Source organism: Protopterus annectens, chromosome 6.part1 (genome assembly GCF_019279795.1).
Source record: "Protopterus annectens isolate FY-2018-M chromosome 6.part1, PAN1.0, whole genome shotgun sequence".
Classification (NCBI taxonomy): domain Eukaryota; kingdom Metazoa; phylum Chordata; order Ceratodontiformes; family Protopteridae; genus Protopterus; species Protopterus annectens.
Window position 1 is genome coordinate 36,552,946 of NC_056738.1, and position 22,835 is coordinate 36,575,780.

General features: G+C 39.8%; 1 protein-coding gene across 2 annotated transcripts in view; it reads left to right on the forward strand.

The window, feature by feature from the left end:
- IFT172 (intraflagellar transport 172) overlaps positions 1-22,835 on the forward strand; it is a 3,348,311-nt gene that overhangs the window by 1,604,074 nt on the left and 1,721,402 nt on the right. For both annotated transcript variants that reach the window (XM_044075467.1, XM_044075468.1), the window contains exon 26: positions 17,396-17,485. In XM_044075467.1, coding sequence (XP_043931402.1) covers positions 17,396-17,485 — 90 coding nt within the window. The remainder of the gene's footprint in view (positions 1-17,395; positions 17,486-22,835) is intronic.

Below are 22,835 nucleotides of genomic sequence, written 5' to 3' on the forward strand. Positions count from 1 at the left end.
TACACAACTTATCTTTATTCGACCTAGGAATTTAAACTTTGCTTGCATCATAAATAGTACATTTTGATGGGACTGGTATGGGTCTCAGAGAATTCCCCTTCTCTGGAGTAAACTTCCCATGTATGTGAAGCAGAGCTCTTCCTTAACCTCCATCAAGAGAAACTTGAACTAGTGGATGGGAAATTAGAAATATACCCCAAGTCTAGCACCTGTGTCTGTAATGGACAGAGGCAGCCTGTAAATCTTGACCTAGATTGCATATGCCTTGCAAAATAACCTCTAAGTCAGATATACTTACAGGATACATTTGAGATATTTGACTAGGCTTATAAATGCCTCAGTTGTCATTAGCCTAGTATACAGTTATGAACCAATATGCATATAAGATTTTGGCACAGGGAGTTATAGAACCTGTGTCTCATGGCCACTTGGCTAAATGCTTTAATTCAAGGATTTTTGTTTTACCAAAAGTGGAAGGATCCCAGAGGCATGTAATGGATATTTCCTTTCTAAATCTTTTTGTCCTTTCAGTCCTTTGTACCTCTGATTCCTTCTCTAGCTTTCATGGTAAAGCTAGGTTTAAAGGATGACTATGATCACATTTCCACTGGTGAACCATTCAGGCATTGGTTATAATGTTGTTGTGTCTGGCTCTGATTATCAGTTCTCTGTCTTACACTTTTGGACTTTCCATGACTCCAAAGGTATCTACAAAGTATCTAACTGCAGTTATTGCTTATTGCACATTTAAGGCATTCATATTTTTCAGAATCTTCTACTCAGTCTAGGTTTTCAAATCAAATATCAGAAATCTTCTCTTGTCTCTTCTCGCAAAGTGATATTGCTTGAATGTCTGTTAGATTCTGCCTTGGAAGAGCCTTTCTTCTCATAGACATAGTAGAGATGTTTCAACAGTTCTTCCTGAGTTTCTCCAATCAATACCATGTATCTGCAAGGGAATTTCTCTGGGTTTTGAGATTTATGACATTGATGATTTACCTGCATCCCCTGGCCAGACTCCATAAGAGGAAAATACAATGCTACTTCAGATCAGTCTGGATTCAGGTACTACACCCTCTGTCCTTTCAGATCCCAGTGTTGTGAATTGTAAAGAGAGAGGTTCTATGGTGAGTAGACCAGATCTGTTTCAGTCCACGTCTCCCATTCTCCTTTCCATCCCATGTATAGTCTGTCACTACAGATGCATGAGACTTTTCATGGGGAGTAGTTTTAAAAGGAGTAAAGGCGCAAGCTGTGTGGAATCCTCAAGACAGACAGGAGCACATAAATGTCAGAGTGATGGTGGCATTGATCAGTGCTTTGAAAGTCTTAAATCATCTCTGGTCCCCAGGACCTCCACAAGGTTACATGGACAATGCCATGTTGATGTGGTAAATATATGGACAAGAGTTTGCAAGCTGTTACTCTCTATGCAGACTTGCTGTGATGGCCTGCAAGATAGCAACTCATTTCAGTTTGACTTTTCAAGCTTCATACATTCCATCAAGCAAAACGTGATTGCATATAACTTCAAAAGAACATGGACAGACCCCCAAGAATGGAAACTTTATCCTGGGGTCTTCCATGAATTGATCCAGCTGTGAGGAAAACATATAAAGTAGATCTGCTTCAGGATTCATTGCAAGCAAGTCTAGAAGACAGATGCTTCATCATTTCTATTGATTGGAATGTTCCTCTCTCTTTCCACCTTTTCTACTAATTTGCAGTGCTCTTTTGAAGAATTAGACAGAGTGTCCAAAATTGTGGTGGTGACTCCCTTTTGTCCAGGCAGCAGTGGTTCTCCCTTTTCATTCTGGCCAAGGGAAATTACCATAGGCTTCCCACAGACTGGATTTACTCACACAAGACTTTTTTTGTTTTGATACACCCCAACCTGAAAGTTCTTCAATTAATTGCCTAGATGAGAGAATTTTGATTGTTTTCTGGGCACTGTTTTTCCTGAGGATCTGCAGCAGATACTAAAAGAGGCAAAAGAAAACCCTGCTACTTGAAAATTATATATGTGCAAGTGGAAAATATTTTATAGTTGATGCCAGCCAGTACAAGAAGTAGGTACCCTCTTCAAGCCCAGTTGACTCTGGTTCTTGAATATTTGTGTGACTCATTGTCCTCTTGCATAGCTTATTCCTTAATCAAAGTACATTTGTTGGCCATTTCAGTTTGTTTGCCCTTTGATTCCTTCTCTTTCTAACCACAGTCAAATTAAAGTTTTTGAAAGGGACTCTCCTTGTTATCTTAAGTTTGTGCTTAAAAAGCTTACTCTTTCTCAGTCTCAGCCAGCTCATATGGGTGAGCTGAAGTTTTTAGCACAGAAGAATGTTTCATTCATTGCTCTGACATCTGCCAGGAGACAGTATCTGAGTTACAAGCACTGATGGTGAGTCCTTTACTTCATTTTTCACAATGGGAGAGTTTCTTTGAGAAGTAGCCATTCTTCTATGCCTAAAGTGGTCACAGGGTTTACTTTAAGCCAGACTATTCATTTCTCTGTCTTCTTTCCTAGGCCCAAGAATAAGGGAAAAAAGATTATTCACACCCGAGATGTCCACAGGCAGCTCAGATATGACCTAGACAAGACTCAAGCCTTCAGGAAAGCTGATCAGCTGTTTGTCTCCTGTGAAAGTAAGAGGAAAGGACGATCAGTGTCAAACCAGACCATTTCTTGGAAGTTGTCAAATGGTACTTCCTTTTGTTATTCTCTTCATAGTAAGCGACTTCCATGAAGGATTAAGGACCAGTCCCCAAGGACCTTGGCTTCTTCTGCAGCTTTCTGGTTAGGCTGCATCTTTGAATGTGTTATTTACTCATCATTCAGGTACAGCTTTGTGTCAAAAATAAACAGGTAATTGCAGAACCGAAAAGATATATCTGCAGAAATGAAGAAATGTTTACGTTCAAGTGTTTTTGTGTTTTGAAGTAAAGAAATGTTATTCTCAGTGGAAAAGATGGTCAGCTATAACTACCAGGGATTATTGCAGATCAGTAGAAAACTTAAAGCATTTTATCCATAACTTCAACATTTTGCTCAAAGCAAATGGATTAACCAAGAAACATGAAAAAGGTACAATGTACTATATGTACATTCCCGGGGGGAAACCTTAAATGTACTTAACTCCTTATTTTATTGAAGAGGAGAAAGACAAAAAAGTAATTAGAGAGAAATGTAGGAATTACTGCAGTCCTAAAAAGTTACCAGAATTTATTGTATCAAAGGTACAAGGTTCTTCAGAGACTATGGATGCTTATGCCACTCAACTAAAGAATGCATGCAAATGCATTAAATTTCATAAGTTCCACAATTCATTAATAAGAGATAGAAATAAAGGCCTTACTGTTAATGGAAACAGTCCTGCCTTCATCAGAAGCTATGACATGTGTAGAGCAAGTACAATTTCACCTACACAGTTAAAAGAATGAACTGACAAATGTGTATAAGATAAAAATGTGAGCCAAATGAAAAACAGAGAAATAAAGAGAAACTGTGTTGCAACAGTAAGAGATGTGATAGAGCTATGTGAGGAAACAGTGTCAGTATAACAGAAATAGAGGCTAGCCGCTAGAAGGAAGCTCATGTAGGTAAAATTCAAGCCACATGTTCCAGGTTGCCTTTATTCATGAGAGGAAGCATTGTCCTGTTCTTAATAAGTTCTCCATAATCTGTTCTAGAAGGTTATATTTTGCAAAGATGTGTAGAGCAAAAATATGGGTGCTCAGTAGAGTCTGCATTTTATTCAACTGAAACCTTAAAAGTAGCTGCTTGTTGGTATGTGGAAGTAAAAAATTTACTGAACATAACCTCAGAAATTCTTGGACAAGAATGCATAACAGACTGTTAGAAAGAAATGCTGGGAATTAATAGGGAAAGTGTTAACTAACATAGTTATACAGAGTAATGCTATATCTGAAGATATTTTTAAAGTATTGGGACCAGATGATACAAAAATTAAAGCTCTGTGCACATTGTCAAAATATTCTAGCCCCCCCCCCCCACACACACACAAAAAAGATCCTGCACTGTACAACAAAAATACATAAAGAAAAAAGAAAACTGTCTGTTGTAGGCATTTGAACTTCCATATTCTTCAGATTTGTGTAAAACTGTAGAAGTCCAGGAAATTGTAAATAATCAGTCAGCCAGTTAGTTAGAAAGTCAAGAGAATGCCCTACAGATTATTTAAATGATGTTCATACAGTGCAAATATATACCCAGTTGATGGAACTAAGAAAAATCATTCACGCCACTAAGATATTTATATTTTATGCTTTAGGCATAATTTGGGTTCATTAGTTACCATTTTATTAATTGTAAAACCTTTAGATGTGCTTAAAATAGTTGACATTTGATTTCCTGTAATAAACTATTTAGTTGCAATTTACTTTTCCGTGCTAACAATATATTTCTAAAATCACCCCTCTGTTTCTCCTTGCAGCTGTCTTCAAAACTTGAAAGTTGAATCTAGTGTTTTCTTCACTTACTAGCATATTATTTGTAACTGCATTATTTAAATTACACTTTTTGATGTTATTCTTTGTGTAAATAATAGCTGTAGGTGATTTGGTCACATTGATTAATGTTGATGTGATACTACCACCCCATGTTAAAATGGGAAAAGGGGAGTTGAGGAGGAGGAGGATGATGATGTTGATGATTCTTGTGTTCAGTAATTTGATATTGAGATTGTACCCCATTTTTCCTAAAAAATAGTAGAACATTCACATAAGTTAATAATAACTCCTTTCATATTACAATGTCCACTGTCTTTCTGACAATCACTCAAATTTGCTTGTACCTTGCATTTGGTAGCAAGCTAACTAAAAATGTTTTTTGCAGACTCCCCATGACATAGGGGTCTGCTCCCATATCCACAATCTTTAAATATACCACCTCTAAATTTTTACCAATTTGGAAATATTTACAAATCCAGTCTGTGTATTTGAGTCTCTTACACTCAGATACACAGGCTAGTATTCAGCCGTGAGCATCTGAGATGTAAGTATGTGAAAGAAAACCTCAAATGATAAAGCTCACCAATGCCTCTGGTAAATCTGCCTTACATCCAGGAACTTTGTGTATGACAAAAAGTGGGTCACAGTACAAACAAGTACAAAAACCACAACAGAGATGTGAGGAGATAGTGTCCTTAGCATTAAGGTAGAGGACTGACTTCACTTTCTTGATATTTATGAAAAATGAAAATAAAAACACTTAAATGTTACAATATTAAGCAACAGTAATGAATGGTCCAAAACTTCAGATGTTAATTTATTTTCTGTGAAGATACCAAAGAAACAAACTCAAATAGGCTTGGTCACCGGAATAACTTAACATTTAATTCATGATAAGCGCTTTTTTCCACCAACTGGACTTCATCAGCTCAATATTTCAATAATAGCATTAACCCATGGAAAACTAATATATATATATATATATATATATATATGTGTGTGTGTGTGCATGTATATATATATATATATATATATATATATATGTGTGTGTGTGTATATATATATATATATATATATATATATATATATATACACACACACACACACACAAAAAGTACAAGAGATCATAAATGTCATAAATCATAATTGACAACCTCTTACATAGTAGTGGGCTTAGCCTACAACTAAAACTAGCCTAATGTAACACAAGTCATATTTTTAGAATCCAAACTAAAATAAGAAGCAGAAAGAGTACTACTAAATCAAAGTTTAAATAAACTGAAGTGCAGAACTAGTAATTAACTCCTAGTCTGTCTCCAGAAAGGGACAGTGTATGATAAAATCTTCTTCACTAAAGGCTATTTTGCATCAAGTTGTCAACAAGATCTTTCCAAAAGTAGTGCTAAACTTAAAAAAACTATTAAAAAGGAAAAAAATCAGAAAGCTGAAATAAAGAAGGGTGTGTGTGTGTGTGTGTGTGTGTGTGTGTGTGTGTGTGTGTGTGTGTGTGTGTGTGTGTGTGTGTGTGTGTGTGTGTGTGTGTGTGTGTGTGTGTGTGTGTGCGCTGGCACACGTCTGTGTGACAACTGGCACATGAATCAAGAAAACAACACCCACTGTAGTAACCTTGATAAAGATGTCATATAAATAATCACAGATAAAAATACAATCAAAATAAATCAAACAAGAAAAACATTTCATCCATAGGGCTTCATCAGATCACTGTTAAAACTGAGCATCCATAAAAACAGGGAAAAAACAGTCAATAAAATGTGTGGAAACAAATGCAAATGACTATGCATATGTATATGTTGTAGCAGAATAGAAAACAAGAAGAAACATTCAAAACTACAGACATAAAAAATGTCCAGGAAAAGTAAACAAAGGAGCAAACATGTCATGTCAAAACCATTAATAAAATAATTTGTGGTCCAGTTTCATAAGCTGAAGAATGCATTTAATTGAACATACAGAAACAAGTCCAGGTGGGTTGTAGAAGTTAAGGTGAATTTGCCATTCCAGCTCCTTTTCCCAAATGACATTAGAGTGGACCCATCCTGATCATGTTCAAAATGTGAAATGTGAAAAAAGACTGACCTGGTGATTTATTACTTTGCTTTGCAAGAGGATACTAGCCATTTTCCAAGAATAAAATAAAACTTTATTGGAGTCTTTCTAAACAAAATAGCACCTCCACTCATATACCTTTACAAGGTTCTGTTAAGATGGTACTTGAGGACTGTTTAGAATTAAATATTTAATCACTGTCAGACGTCTTTCTGTTGGCTAATTCTTAAAATTACATCTATAAGTAGCCTTCCTACTAAATGTTTAGAACCTTATGAAGGCAAGTAAACCGGTGACCTAGTTTATTTTTGTGAATTGTATTGAAAGTTATATTTATTTTCAGAAACTGGCTATTTATATAAATGTGAATATTGATTTCAAAGTCTGGAATTGATACCCACTATGTGATTTAAGTGTGAAACAATTGCCTGCATGACATAATCTGTAGCTGCAGCAATCATCCTTAAGTTGTACTTCAAATACTTTTGTGTGTTTTTTGAAGTCCATACAGATAAGGAATTATATAGTTTTCACTCTTAGCATATTCACTCAGCTCATCAGAGATCACATTACTAAAAAGTAAATCATGAATCATTATTTTATATTATTTTTCTAAAATTAACATTTTAAGTGCTAATCTCAGTATGTACATCATTGTTAGACAATGTTTCAGAAATTGAGCTCACATAATCAATCTAGTTAATTACTACCATTCCAACTTTATCAGCGTTTTACATATGTACATACAAATATTTCAAGCTATGGAAAAATAATGTCTATCTAGCCTGCCAATATACCAAAAAAAGAAGTTATGTACTCACCATAATATTCCATTTGAGTAGTTGTACTTCATTTGTCTTCAACCTATGGGACTTGTGGGATACGGATCCGTATTAGATCCGAGCCGGCAAATATTACTAGCATCAGCTCCGAGCTCCAGACTCTTCCCCTTACCCATAATACACCTCCACTGCCTTTCATCCCCAGATCTTGTTTGCTGAACTTATACATAGAAACCGACCTGATAACATACTTGTGACCTATACTGCAGCCCGTAGGCTGATCATGCGCCAAGGTTCGGGGTAAGGATGGAGGGACGGTTGAAGACAAATGAAGTACAACTACTCAGATAGAACATTATGGTGAGTACATAACTTATGTATCTGAAGTAGTTTACTTCATTTGGTCTTCAACATGTGGGACAGAGTCCCCAGCTACTAAACTCCTGGGAGGCCCTCATGGAAGGATATTCCAGAGCACCGCGGAGCCAAAGGATGCTCTCTTTTTGGAAGTCAAATCCAATTTGTAATGAGAAATAAATGTATGAGATGAGGACCAAGTAGCTGCAAAGCAAATGTCATACAATGACACTCTAGACCAGGAAGCCGCAGAAGTATCCATGGACCTAGTGGAATGAGCTTTTACCAGACCTGGAGGAGACATATCATTGTCCTTATAGACCTGCAGGATGCATGATGAAGTCCATCTAGCTATAGTGACCCTAGAACTAGGTTTCCCCAAAAAGGGTCTATAGAAGGAAACAAACAATTCATCAGATTTACGAAAATTTTTTGTCCTCTATAAATAGAATCGTAACTATAAACATTCAACATGTGTAGCTTGTATTCCATCTTGTTCACAAAATTGGGAAAGAACACAGGCAAATTTATAGTCTGATTGCTGTTGACTGGAGATGCCACCTTTGGAAGAAAGGATGGATTGGTTCGAAGGGAAGCTCTGTCTTTATGAAAAATCATGTACAGAAGTTTGATGGACAAGGCCAGTAATTCTGAAACCCTACTATCAGAGGTAATAGCTACCAGAAAAGCTGTTTTCCACGATAGAAATTTTAGATCTGCAGTTGCGGCAGGCTCGAAAGTTGTAGCGACCAGAGCTTGGAGAACCATAGCAAGGTCCCACGAGGGAACAGGATCTTTGACTGGGGGGGGGTGTAGCAAAAAGGTGCCTTTGATAAAGGCTTTACACAGTCTGGAAGATGCTAAGGATGCAGAATTCTCACCCACATGAAAATGGGAAATGGCAGCCAGCTGAACTTTGACAGCAGAAGAACTAGCTCCATGCTGGAAAATATTAGCTAGAAAATCAAGAATAGTGGAGATAGGAGCCATGAAAGTGTCTAAACTCCTCTGAGAGGCCCAGAAAGAAACACGTTTCCACTTGCTGCGATAAACCTTTTTGGTTGAAGACTTATGAGAATCTACCAAAATGGATCTAACTGAGAAGGGTAGTCCAGGAGTCCTAGCAATTACAGGAACCAAGCCATGAGCTTCAGGTTGTCCAGACTTGGATGAGGCACCCCCGGTCAAAGATCCTGTTCCCTCGTGGGACCTTGCTATGGTTCTCCAAGCTCTGTGCTGCTGCCTTCCTTTGCATGGGTGGAACATCTGGGAAGTGTCTAGGAGATATGCGTTGACCCACGAAGGGGATAGAATATCCTCTGGATATGATTTAAAGCACCCAATGGCCCATTGTTATGGACTCCCACGCCACTGGGTGCAAGGACAATCATCCCCTGACTGCCTCCAGAGTAGAGCAGCTGGGTAACCCCTCAGGGTTGCTTCCCGGGTCTGTCCGAGAATGGTTCTTGAGACCCAAAGTTTTGCAGACCCCCCTCTGCCTCTGGGCCAGCGTCCATTCTGTCCCGCTCTGCCTCTAGGGGAAGAAGAACCCTGAGTGTCCCGGGAATAGTGAGATTTCTGGAACCATATCTTCTTTTGCCCTCTCTGGTTCTGGGAAAAAGACCTTTGAGAGTTATAGAAGCGGATTCCAATGGCAGACAGTGTTTTCCCATCCTTCTCACACTGGACTAGTGTCTCCTTGACGATCTTACTGAAAAATGTCAACCTGTCATAAGGGGCATTGGAAAAAGACACCTTAAAGGGTTTGGTAATTTGACACAACCTGAGCCAGCCGTTATGCCTCATGGACACTTCAGACCCGGCCGCCCTAGCCACTCCTTCCATAACATGGGAGAGGAGTCACATGGATGTATTTGATACCACTTTTAGAGTAGCTATTTTCGCGGAGAACAAAGCCTTGTCCTCCTGTGACATGGAATTGGGTGGAGACTCCTCCAGCTCCTTTACTAGGTCGCTTTGGAGTCTAGTGAGATGGGTCAAGTAATTCAGTGATCGAAAAGGCAGCTGAAGCATACACCCGCTTCCCTAGTTGGTCCATCCTCCGTGACTCTCGGTCAGCAGGGTGGACCAAGGAACTTTCCTGAGATAGTTCCCTCTTAGTGGCTGCTGCTACCACCATGGTGTCCACAGGGAAGCTCTTATTCCAGGATGGCCTGTCAATGGGAGGGACTTAAAATTTTATCGGGTCACTTGGGGATAGGCTCCATGGTGTCTGGTACCTTCCACACCCATGAGGCGATCAAATCCACTAAAGGATCCACAGGAGTGGACACCCAGGAAGTAGATGGGCCCGTGCTGAAAGCCTCCAGAAACACAGACTCATCAGAAGAGGGCTTGGAGGCAGGCCAACCTCCCCGCTGGTGCAGGATCTCCATGATGTCTCCAAAGGAGACATCCTCAGGAGGTGATCTTGGGGAGCCCTCTCCCTCATCTAAATCTGTGTTCTTGGTTAGGGACTCGGGGGAGTCCAGGTGCCTCCTTTTGCATGTATGCTTGCAAAGCACATCTCCAGTGGGGTTCTCAGGAAAGCGCTCTCAAGCTATCTGTTCTTCAGGTAGAACTGTCTGGGGCTCTTTGAGCATGGGCTGTCCCTCTGGTAAGACAATGGGGACCGTAGCCAGAGCCAAGGGGGTCTGGGTGGAGTCTGAGGGAGCAGTCAGGGGTCTCGATCCAATGGAGAAGACCCTTTCTACCACATGAAATGCCGGAGAGCAGACCTCCTGGGAAGCTAATAAGGAGGCCGGTCTTCCCGGGTCAATTGTGAGAATCGGAGCCAGTCCCAAAGTGGACGGAGCTCTGAGGGAGGGGACCTGGCCCAACAATGTCAGAGCCGATGGAAAAGGTTCCACTCCCTCAGATCTGACACCCAAGCTTTGGCTCCGAGAGCGGCTCGGATCTGAACTGGTCAGATCCGAGATGCTCCAGGCAGCTGTCAACATTGAGGAAACAAGTACCATCTGCGCCAAAACCCTGACCAAGCCCAACCTCGGATCCGAGTACTTCAAAGCCAAAGATTGGATCGGGGAAGGAGAAATGGGTTGAAAAAAAGGAAGTGAGCTCCCCCCTCCAGAGGGAGGGGGGCTGGCAAGACCCCCATCTGTATCTGTGTATGGATAAAGCACCTCATCATCTTATCCAGATCCATATCTGATAAGGAGCAGGTCGACCGTGATGAGGCCACAGACTCTGACCTGGTGGGTCAGGGAACTGAGGCCCGGGAGACTGGACATGCCTCCTCTGGCTCCGTAGAGAACCTCGGAGACCGGAGCCGAGGGGATTCACGGGTCCGTGCTGACTTGCTCAGAGAAACGAAGTCCGGGGACTTCATCCTCTTTTCCTTCATCTTCGACTCTCTCTCTCCCTCTCTTTCTCTACCTCTCCTCTGCTCTGCTACCACAGACTTAGATGCAGGAGTTTGAGCCCCAGCCTGGGAGGGAAGGCCAGAGGAAGAGAAGCGGGAGAGGCAGTCACAGCAGCTGCTGTGACTGAAGCCGAAGATGAGGAAGAGGATCAGTAGCAGTAAGAAGACCTTTGAGGGCCAACTTGGCCTTCCTATCTTTTAAAGCTCGGGGGTTGAACTCCGCACAAATGGAGAAATCCACACTAAGGTGGGCCACACCTAAGCACAACACACACAGAGTGTGGCCATCTGCTGGGGAGAGCTTTTGGCCACACTCTGTGCAATGACTGAAGACAAGCATTTCAGCCATCCTATGACAAAGAAAGAAAGCCTTAAAAAAGGACAGGCAAAAACTTTCTTTACTCTAACAGACACACACCCACTCACCACACTAGTCTATAGACAACACTAAAGGGGGAGGGGCACCATAGACAAACTACTCTAACTGTCTATCTAAACAAACCTACACTCGACACCAAAGCGATGGGAGGGAAGAAGGGGTACTTAAACTAACCTAGATCGGCTGAAAGAAACAGAAATTTTTAACTTACAGTAGAGAAATAACCCACTGCTAGCTGGAGCTCTGAAGACACGATGTATAACAAATTGTGGCAAATGATATCTGGTGATGGAAGGCAGTGAAGGTGTATTATGGGTAAGGGGAGGAGTCTGGAGCTCGGAGCTGATGCTAGTAATATTTGCCGGCTCGGATCCGTATCCATAGGTCCCACAGGTTGAAGACCAAATGAAGTAAACTACTTCAGATCAGTTATTCCAATAATAAATGCCCAGGCTGTTCTTAAAATATCTAAATGAGTGCTTGTTTTAATGTACTTTGGTAGTATGTTCCTTGTATCAGCTGCTCTTTCAGAGAACCAGTTATTACACTTCTCATTCCTGTATAGTCTTGTGCATAGGTTGTCCAATGATTCTCTACTACTTTTTAATAATTCCAAACATTCCCAGAGGTAGTTGTCTCTAAATGTCCTATACATCTGAATAAGCTCTCCTCTTAAATGTCTCTGTGAGACACTGTACAAGTTCAGATGTTTTAGTCTTTCATAATAACTTAAATTTTCACATCCATGGATACCCTTGGTATATTTCCATTAACTCTTTCCAATTTACTTATGCTTGATTTCTAATAAGGTTTCCATATTGTTATTTCATACTCGTTTGAGTCTAATGTAACTAACAAACCATGATGTCATCATTTCTGATTTCCTAGACTTTATAAATCTAACAACCTGCAGTTCTATTATTATCATTAACTATTTGGTTGGTATGATTAAAAAACCAGGTCCTTAAATGAATCTACAATTTCAGTCACTGTGTGCTCTATTAAATATTCACCTTTCAGTCAATGTCTCCCATGTCTCATATTCTTAGTTTTTGATGCATTTATCAGCATATTATTTTCCTGTGCCCAAATGATCAGTTTAGTCAAGTTCTTTTGCAGACATGTTCTGTCTGTAACACATGTAATGAGTTTACCCATTTTCAAGTCATCTGCATGCAGACTATAGAATGCTTCAGATGAAAAAGGTAGAGCTGAAGGATGCATTCTAAAGAAGTATGGGCCTTTCACCACACCAATTGCTTTGTAATACTTGCTATGTCCTATTTGTAAGTCATGCGGCTGTCCATCCTGTTAAGAGTATATCAATAACTAGCTATTCTAATTTATGGATTAGTATTTTGTGCATGACCCTATCAAATGTTAGTTTATATTTAAGTCTATATACAGTAAGTTACATCACAGCACAATTTTCTGTTTATAGCTGTTAATTATATTGTTGTAGAAGATCACATTACAGGTGGTTATAGATCAATGTTCAACATATGCATAGTGATATATGGGTTCAAGTTTTAAGCTTTCCAGTTTTTATAATAATGTATCCAAAATAACCGTCTTCATTATTTTTCAATAACATGAAAGTAAACTTATTGGTCTGTATGCCTCTGGGTTTGTTGTACTCTCCTTTCCTTTGAAGATTAATTTAACAAGTGCATGTCTCCAGTCTTGAGGAATCCCCGCTTATTTAAATGGCCTATTGAATAACAGATGCCGAAGTGTTCACAGGTCATTACTACTAGTTCCAACTCCTCCCTGTGCCTTGTTTCAGTCTCCTTGGTTTAGTTCTTTTTCAAAATAATCTCTGTGATTTAAGTATCTGAAGTTACCTAGATATTATTAGGGCAATTTATTGTCCCCTTTGTGGAGCCAAAGTACTTTGCATTAGATTTTGTAAATATATCTATAATTTCTTTTCCACCCGTGGTGGTGGTGCTGCGATAGCATTGTCACCTCACAGTAAGACGCTGTCCGGTTCGATTCTCCGCTAGAGTGTCTTCTGCATGGAGACATGCGTGAATGGGTGTACCTTCGTTGAAGGTTGTGTGTCAAGCCTGGCAAGCCAGTACATAAAAATCAACTGCCAATCATTAACGGACCAGAGTTCCGCTGTGGTGACCCCTAACCGGGAAAAGCCGAAAGACACAAAATCTATAATCTCTTTTCCCTGCAAATAAATTTTAGAATGTACACACAGTTTATCAATTTGCATGTCTTTACTCCTACCACATCTTATGTCTCTATAAAATTATGGTCAATATCTTTTTATAGATATTCTTCCAAGGAAGTGGGTCAGACCAGTCACCAAGCAAGCTTTTTACAAATGGATGGCTAATTGTCTTCTGTTATGTCACAGAAACCCCTTTCAGGACCAATTTGAAGTGCATTGTGTCATAGCTAATAACATTTCTACAATATTTTGCAGGATTGTCAGTGTCCCAGAGTATTTACAAAGCTACTGCCTAGCCCTTCAATCAAATGTTATAATTTTTATATCCAGTCCAGGACAGGATTCAGTGTTGCCATCCTGTTGGGTCTTCAATGAGCTTCCACTTTCCCAAGTGCAATTTGCTTTCAGTAATCTTCCCAAATGCCATGAGTACTGCTGCAACAGTGATCCATACATACTTTGGGCCAGAGATATACAGCGATAAAGGATTCTCTTTTGAGTTTAATCATGGATGTATTTCTTTTCGGTTTTGGGAGGGGGCTCCTCCATCCTTTGGGCATAGCTTCTATACCTGCAGTGACAAATTGTATCTGCCATGCAGCCTTACATCCCTGTTCTGTAGAAAAGTCAGTTGATGCTATGACATCGAAAGAGCATCAGAGTTGGATTGTCTATCTGAGGTTAATTCCCTTCTGTTGTGAATAGTCTGCAACAGTTATTCTAATCAGACATCTACTTTCATGTTGAATGTAGTTAAACAACTGCACTTTCATGGTTATGGAAAGTTGGATCCTATCATGACATGAGGCATGTCTGAGGAACTACTTCTGAACAGAGCTCCAAAATATTGCAGGATGCATGTAAACTCACTCACTCACTCAATCATGCACTCACTCACACCTACAAACAGTCTGGAGGAGTACTAGTGCCTTACTTGTGGCTGGAAACTGGAACACCTGCGAACACAAGGAGGATGTGCAGATTCAACAGACATGTGGCACCCCAGCTGACAACCAAATAGGGGAACTAAGTGGTGTGAAGCAGCAATGCCAACCACTTTACCACTGTGCTACCCTGGTACATTTATTTGTGATATTTTCATGTCTTGTGCTAAAATTATCAAGCATCAACACAGGGCTGTCATCCTGCCAATAGAAAATTAGACCAGATCCATTAAGTATGCTGAAACCAAGTAGAGTTTGATAAAAGCCCCAGTCAAAAAAAAAACATACAGCCATAGCCTATACATTTTCAGCTGATTAATTTCATCTACTGACATTCTGAGAGTTGAAAGCTTTTTATCTGTTTTTATACTATAATTCTTGACTGATTTTTATACTGGATCTTTTATGTCTTTTCTCACAAATAATGTAAATAAGGCAGTTTTGGTAGCTGAATTTATTTCCTTTTGTTATTAAGATCAGTTTGATTCTTTGATTTATTACTGTAATAAGTCAAATGCAGTCAAGTTAAATTAAGCAGTTCTAAAACCATTGGCATACTTTTTTTCCAAGTCAGTTGATAGAGTAAGTTATCTGCAAATTCCATAGTTTACTTTATGCTTGTTTTTATATTAGTGAAGCTGTGAAATGTAATATTATAGCAATAAGCCACGCCTGGGTGTGGGTAATGCTGGATTTACCCATGGTTGCTGTGGTTTGGTCATGAGGGCGAAGCCCGAGTGGCCAAACAAAGACAACTGTGGGTAAATCCAGCATTACCCACACCCAGAAGTGGCTTATTGCTTTTATACAATGACATTATTTAAGAAAAAAAATAATTACTTTTCTTAAATAATGGCATTGTATAATGCCTCCTTGCTGCCCTGCCACAGCTGCCTGGTATTCTGCAGCAGTTCTGATGTACTTTGCATGTGTATGCTTATGCAGTACATCAGAGCTGTGGGCAAAAGCAATGGAGAAAGCAAGATCTCCGTTGCTTTTTACAAACTGTCTCGCTATGTCATAGGAGTTCAACATAGCGAGACAGCTTTAAAAAAAGCAACGGAGAATCTCCGTTGCTTTTTTTAATGCTGTCTCGCTATGTTAAACCCATTTAACATAGCGAGACAGTTTTGAAAAAAGCAACGGAGAAAGCAAGATCTCCATTGCTTTTTACAAAGTGTCTCGCTATGTTAAAGGAGTTTAACATAGCGAAACAACCTTTAAAAAAAGCAATGGAGAATTTTTTTTAAAGCTGTCTCGCTATGTTAAACCCATTTAACATAGCGAGACACCTTTAAAAAAAGTAACGGAGATAGGAAGTTCTCCGTTACTTTTTTTAAAGCTGTCTCACTATGTTAAACTCATTTAACATAGTGAGACAGCTGTAAAAAAAGAGTTATACTAATGGAAAAAGTACGGACGACTGGACCTTTTTCCATTACTGTAACTCTGATTTACAACATGCATGCTGACCAGTCAGCGTGCACGTTTTGGAATATTAATGGGGGGGGTCATTGTATAATGAATATTCATTCATACAGGGTATTATATTCATAAAATAGCAAGGAGTTTTCTAAGAAGCAAACCAGTACGAGAATGGAGAAAAGAGATGTTGTCGATAGTGTTGACTGTGGTCAGGGATACAAATAATAGGCAAGAGGGGGCTGGAATTTATTGGAGAAAATTGGCAAAGGAACCAAGGTATTGGGAGCAAATTACTAGGAAGGGAAAGGTAGTAGAATGGGAAGAGGCCAAAAATTTATTTGGACTGCAGGTTAGATATTGCCTTCCCTATCAAGGATTGATATCAGAGTATAGGCAAAGGGAAAGAAATAGGGGGCCTCCTAAATTAAAGACCAGCATTAGTAGAGTTTTTAATAGACTCTAGAACAGGAGCTGCCATTAGAAAATGAATAATTAGTAAAGCATATAAAACACTGTATGATAATTACAAGAATCAGTCAGAGGAGCTTAGAAAGGATTGGGAAGAAAGATTGGATAAGCAATTCACAATGAGACAATGGGGGGATATATGTATATCTCCCAAATATGCAACAAAGTCTAGAAGATTTAGGATTTTTGCCTGGAAATGTTTACATAGGTATTTTTATACCCCAAGTAGACTCCAAAGAATTTTTCATCAGGTGGATAGCAAATGCTGGAGGTGTGACTGGCAAGAAAGAGGTAGCTGGGAACATGTATTTTTTGAGGTGTGATGAGCTGGCAGACTTTTGGGATTCCCTGCAGGCCGCTCTATTGGAGATGCTGGGTGAGTGGCTTGGATTGGCTGGGGAGATGATTATTTTGAGTTATGCTATGGAATTGGAATTGCTTAGACATAGTAAAGCCTTGCTGAGTCTAATTATGGTGGCTGCCAAAAAAGCAATTACTAGAAAATGGAAATCAAAGTCTAGACCAACTTTACTAGAAGTAGTGAATGTGGTAGCAGAGATAAAACAACTGGAATTGGAATCTTTAGAAAAGGGAAGGAGCAAACTACATAGAAAAAAATGGGAATTGTGGGAAAAATGGGAATTGTGGGGAACAGTGTATGCAGAGCATAAACTTGTTTTAAGAGGCAGGATTTGAAAAAGCTATATAATGCTTAACTGACAATGACTAGAAGGTTTATACGTGATTTATAATGTTTACAACTACAGTTGTTTCAGTGGTGTCTGTGATGTAACGGTTTGCAGCTAAAGTGATATAATTCTGTATGTGTTTCATTTATATATATGTAGAAATTTAATAAAGATATCGTAAATACTGCAAAAAAATATTGAAAGTTCATTATTTTACATTTAACGCTATATATATATTTTTTTTTTTCAGATTGCAGAGCGACTTTATCTTAAAGGTGACAGAATAAAAGATGCAATTGATATGTACACACATGCTGGGCACTGGGAGAAAGCTCATAAGGTATAACTGCTATTAATAAAAAGTTTGATTAAATATAAAATGTTGACAGTGTGGTACCACATGTCTGTCTTTCTCCCTCTCTTTTGCAAATTTGGCTGGGGTTAAGTATCACAAACACATATTTCAATGAACAGTAATATAATTATTAACCTTTCTTATGTGTGCAGATTCTACTACCTTATTTTAAGGAACTCTTTATCTGATGTTGTCTCTTCCATCCATTCCTCAACATTTGGTACTCTGATCCATATTGGATCTGACTTCAGCCATGTCCAAGCTTCAGAGCAAGTTGCCTCAGATCTCATTTGCTACTGAACATTACAGACGTGGTTGTTTGTGCTCAGGGAATTTTGTCGGAGATAAGTGGATTTTGGTTATTTATTTTTGATAATTTTTTTTTCTTCTACATCTCTCTAGTTCACTCTTCCTTTCTAAATGTCAGGACTCCATATTGTACATGGTACATATAGTACATGGTGTGTATGTTTTGCTCACACAGACAACTGTTTTGCAAGCTATTTTCTGAGGAACACTTCAAAAAAGGAGTACTGCACTCTGCCAGTGTCTGATGAAGTCTGAATTACGACAAAAGTGTACGAGTATTGTGGCGTTTATGTATTGTTGAGTGTTTCCTGGATTAAACTACTTTATGACACAAACCATGCTTTCCTTCCTTGCATCTCTTCTACTAACCCTCACAACCCTAACCTACACTACATCCTCACACACATACATACCACTACCCCACACCACCTACCATACAACACATACCTTCACACCTACAAAAACCCACATAAGCTTTCAAATAGCCCCCTCTGTATTTAATAACAACACAACATTACTTTTACACAAGTACTTTCCACTATCTCACACTAAAAAAATATCATGCAAACTCCACATAGACATTTTACAAACAATCAGACTTCATCTATTATTAAAGAAATGCCTTCTTACCTCAGGAGATATTCACCCAAATCCAGGGCCAGGCAACATTGTACCCCCAAACAAACACACAGCAGATCTACTTCTCATTAACCTTAACTCACACAATACATCAAACAAACCCCCTCACTTACACGCATTCATAACTCACTACTCCCCTGACAGCCTTAACTCTTGCAGTACATCAAACAAACCCCCTCACTTACACGCATTCATAACTGACTATTCCCCTGGCAACCTTAACTCACGCAGTATATCAAACAAACCCCCTCACTTACACACATTCATAACTCACTACTCCCCTGGCAACCTTAACTTTCGCAGTATATCAAACAAACCCCCTCACTTACACGCATTCATAACTCACTACTCCCCTGACAACCTTAATTCACGCAGTATATCAAACAAACCCCCTCACGTACACACATTCATAACTCACTACTCCCCTGACAACCTTAACTCTCCCAGTATATCAAACAAACCCCCTCACTTACACGCATTCATAAAACACAACTTCCCTGACATTATAACCGTAACAGAGACCTAGCTAAAACCCAGCACACAGAATGAGAAAATTCTCCCTCCAGGATATAATATCCTAACACTAGATAGGACAGGAAAGAAGGGAGGGGGCATTGCAATTATCTATAAAAATACACTTACTCTACAACCTCTACTAACTGTTCTACCAAAATTTAATACTGCTGAGATCGTAGGCTTTGTGCTACTCCTAAACACGAAAAAGAGTATGAATATTCTTTGTGCGTATATCCCTCCAGGTAATAACTCACCAATAATTGAGGAGATTCTTCAATGGTCAAAAGATAATCTCCCACAAGAGACTATTCTACTAGGAGACCTAAACACTGATTGGCTAGACTGCAATTCTAAAAACCCCACTAACCACATCAACCTGCATGGATTCTCTCAACTCATTCAAGAACCTACTAGAGTAGATAAAAAATCCCATAAGGAATCTATACTAGATTGGACATTAGTAAACTACCCAGAACAAAATTACCAAATAGGTTGTTTGTCAGATGGACTTAGCGTCCACCTCCCAACTTTCCTCCTATGAAAACGTTTTAACATACCCAAACCTACAGTCTATAGACAAGTCAGAAATGATCGCAATGTTAACCCTCTAGATCTCAACACTACATTAAAAAAATGTAACTGGGGACCACTACGCACCCTTGACTTGGACCAAGCTGTGGACTATTTTAATACTACTCTCACTAAGATCCTAGACCTAATAGCCCCCATAAGAACAATTAGAGCTAAACTTCACTATGCTCCATGGCTTAGTAAGTCCACTAGAGCCCTATTAAAGTCCAGAGATAAGGCATGGAAAACTTGGAAGAAAGACAAGTCTTTCCAAACAAAACTATCAACACCTTAGGAATCAGGTCAAACAACAGACAAAGCATGATAAACAGAACTACTACCTAAGCATCCAAAACAAATACTCCAACAACCCTCAAAAGTTCTGGCATGCAATTAACTCCCTACTAAAACTGGGTAAAACCACCACACTAGCTCTCACCTCAACCTCCACAAACATAGATAGCGATATAGCATCCAAATTCAACCAACACTTTACTGAATTCATTAAATCTCTATCTACTCAACTATCCAAAAATAGCTACTCATCCATGTCAGTAGCTCCTAACAACTTATCTCCCTTTACTTTCTCACCGGTCTCAACCACTACAATAAAAAAAACACCTCTTAAAACTTAAACCCACTACTCTGGCAGCAGATGGTTTACCAGCACTTTTCCTAAAAATGGCTGCCGACTCCATATCCTACCCAGTCTCAATCCTTCTCAACCACTCTATACAGGAATCCTATATCCCTCGACTGTGGAAAATCCCCTACATTATTCCTCTTCATAAGGGTGGAAACTCTTATGATTTCTCAAACTACCGCCCCATTGCTATTCTGTCTCCTTTATCAAAGATACTAGAGAAATGCATACACTCTCAAGTCATGCATTTCCTAAACTCAAACAATCTCCTCTTCCCTACACAACATGGCTTCCACCCATACCACAGCACAACCACTGCCCTTCTCTCCATTACAAACCTGGTTAACCAACATAGAAATAGCAAAAGATATGTATCTGCTGTATTTCTTGACCTCTCCAAAGCATTTGACATGGTTTCTCTCTCCATACTAATAGATACTCTAACCTCTGTAGCCTTTACCCCCAACACTATTGCTTGGTTTAAAAATTACCTATCAGACCGACAACAAGCTGTCCAGTGGCAAGGAGTTTTTTCACCTCTACTCCCAACTACCATTAGTGTAACCCTAGGTTCCATATTGGGTCCACTACTCTTTTCTATCTTCACCAATAACCTACATACCTCTACCCTGCAGGCCTCACTAATCCAGTATGCAGATGATTCCACCCTAATCTGCTCAGCCCCATCTCTCACCATCCTACAGCACCTCGCCCAGGAATCTTTTGCCTCAGTAGAAAGGTAGATCACTAATATTCAACTCATCTTAAATCCTAACAAAACAAAACTACTAGTTGGAGTTTTTTGCGTCTGTCTATATAGGATCCTCTTTGTGAGGTAGTTTTGTGGCCTTTCCAGTTGTTGCAGGTGTCTAGTGAGGTACATGTCAAATGGGGCATTGTACTCGATGATTTGCCTAATGAGGGAAGAGTAGAGGGAGACAATGACCTCTTTCTTCTTGGATGCAAAACACTTAGTAATGAGATGTGCCACATAGAAGGACTTTCTGACCACAGTGGCAATGTGGTGGTCAAAAGAGAGGTTGCTGTCAACCTGTGTTCCCAGATCTGTCATAACGCCTTCTGTGTTCAGTGGACAACCATCGATGTGGTAATTCATGCACACTGAGTTTTTCTCAAAGGGGATGACAACACATTTTTTGGCATTGAGCTTAAGGCCATGGTTCTGACACCAGTCATTGGTCTCAGTGAGACCTTTCTGTAGAATGCCAACATCACTTGGGGAGTTAATAATAGCTCCCAACTTGCAGTCATCTGCGAATTTTGTCAGCCAGAGTCCCTTTGTGTTGGCCTAGACATCCGAGAAGTAAATACCAAACAGGAGAGGACCCAGCACAGAACCCTGTGGAACTCCACTCATAACTGGTCAGCAGTCTGACTTGGAGTCAGCTACTTTCACACTGTGGGATGTTCTTCATGTTTCACTGTTGCAGTCATTACATTTGGGTAATCTGCTGGCAGGTTGCCCTCAGTCGGCCTGATTAACAAAGACTTGGGTCCTGCGTCAGTTGCTGTCCCTTCTTCCATGATGTCAGGGGTATAAAACATGCAGCCAACGCCATTACATCAGTATTTCTTGCTGCGCGGTGCACGAAGCAGAAGCAGTTCACAAGTGCCGGTTGGCCAACTCCTGAAATTTTCGTTTTCGAGTTTCAGATCCGAAGTCGTCAACTAAAAAGCTAAGTACCCCGTTGGGGAAACTTTTTCTTGCTCCTTACCGATCTCAGTAAAAGTTAATAATTGTATTACTTGTGGGAAGCAAAGCCTCATAAGGATTTTCATTTGTACTGTATTCCTTACCTAGGCCCTGACCATGACGTACCTTGCTGTCAGTTCTGTGCTTTATTTGATCAATGCACTATCCGTCGTCGGTACATTTTTGCTTCTAAATATTTTGGCTCATGCTTTAATTTTCCAGAAATGACATTGGTTAGCAATCTGACTACCGGAATACCTAAAAAACACAAAGAAAAAGACAGAGACAGGTCGTTGAGGTCCAAAACTGTCGAAGACATTTCTCCTAAGCCATTTGCCAATTCGCCGGTACTCAGTGAGGCGCTTTTGCAGCCCCCAATACCCGCTACTTCTGATTCGCAGGCCTCTACTGAGACCCATTTGGAGTCCGGTATGCCATGAGATGCTTCAATTACGGAACCTGCGGATGTCTCTGCCTTGGATGGGTCCAGAGCCGCTGTGCAGACACTGGCTTCTGAGGGTGTATTCAGGCCTACAGATTTGTATATTAAACCAATGCCATCTTCAATATTAAGGCCAAAATCTCGAACTATGTATAAAAAAACAATGCCTAGGCCACGTGCAGGCCCCTATGCCTAAAAAACAAATTATCAAAATGGCTGAAGATCTAATTACTCTAATCAGGGGTAGCCAACCCCCTTCTAAGAGGCCTAGGCAAGAAATTGACTATGAATCTTCTAACCAGGATTCTATTTCTTCTGACTCTTCTAATGAACAGGAATTGTCTGTACTTACTTATGAGGCCTCTGATGCAGAGGATTCCATTCCTTCTGCTTCTGCCCCTGAGGATTTTTCTTTTGGGGAAACTTTACATACCTTAAGGGAACATTTCCACTGGAAAAGTCAGGATTTTTGTGAATCTAAAAAGAGGCTTAGAGATTTTCT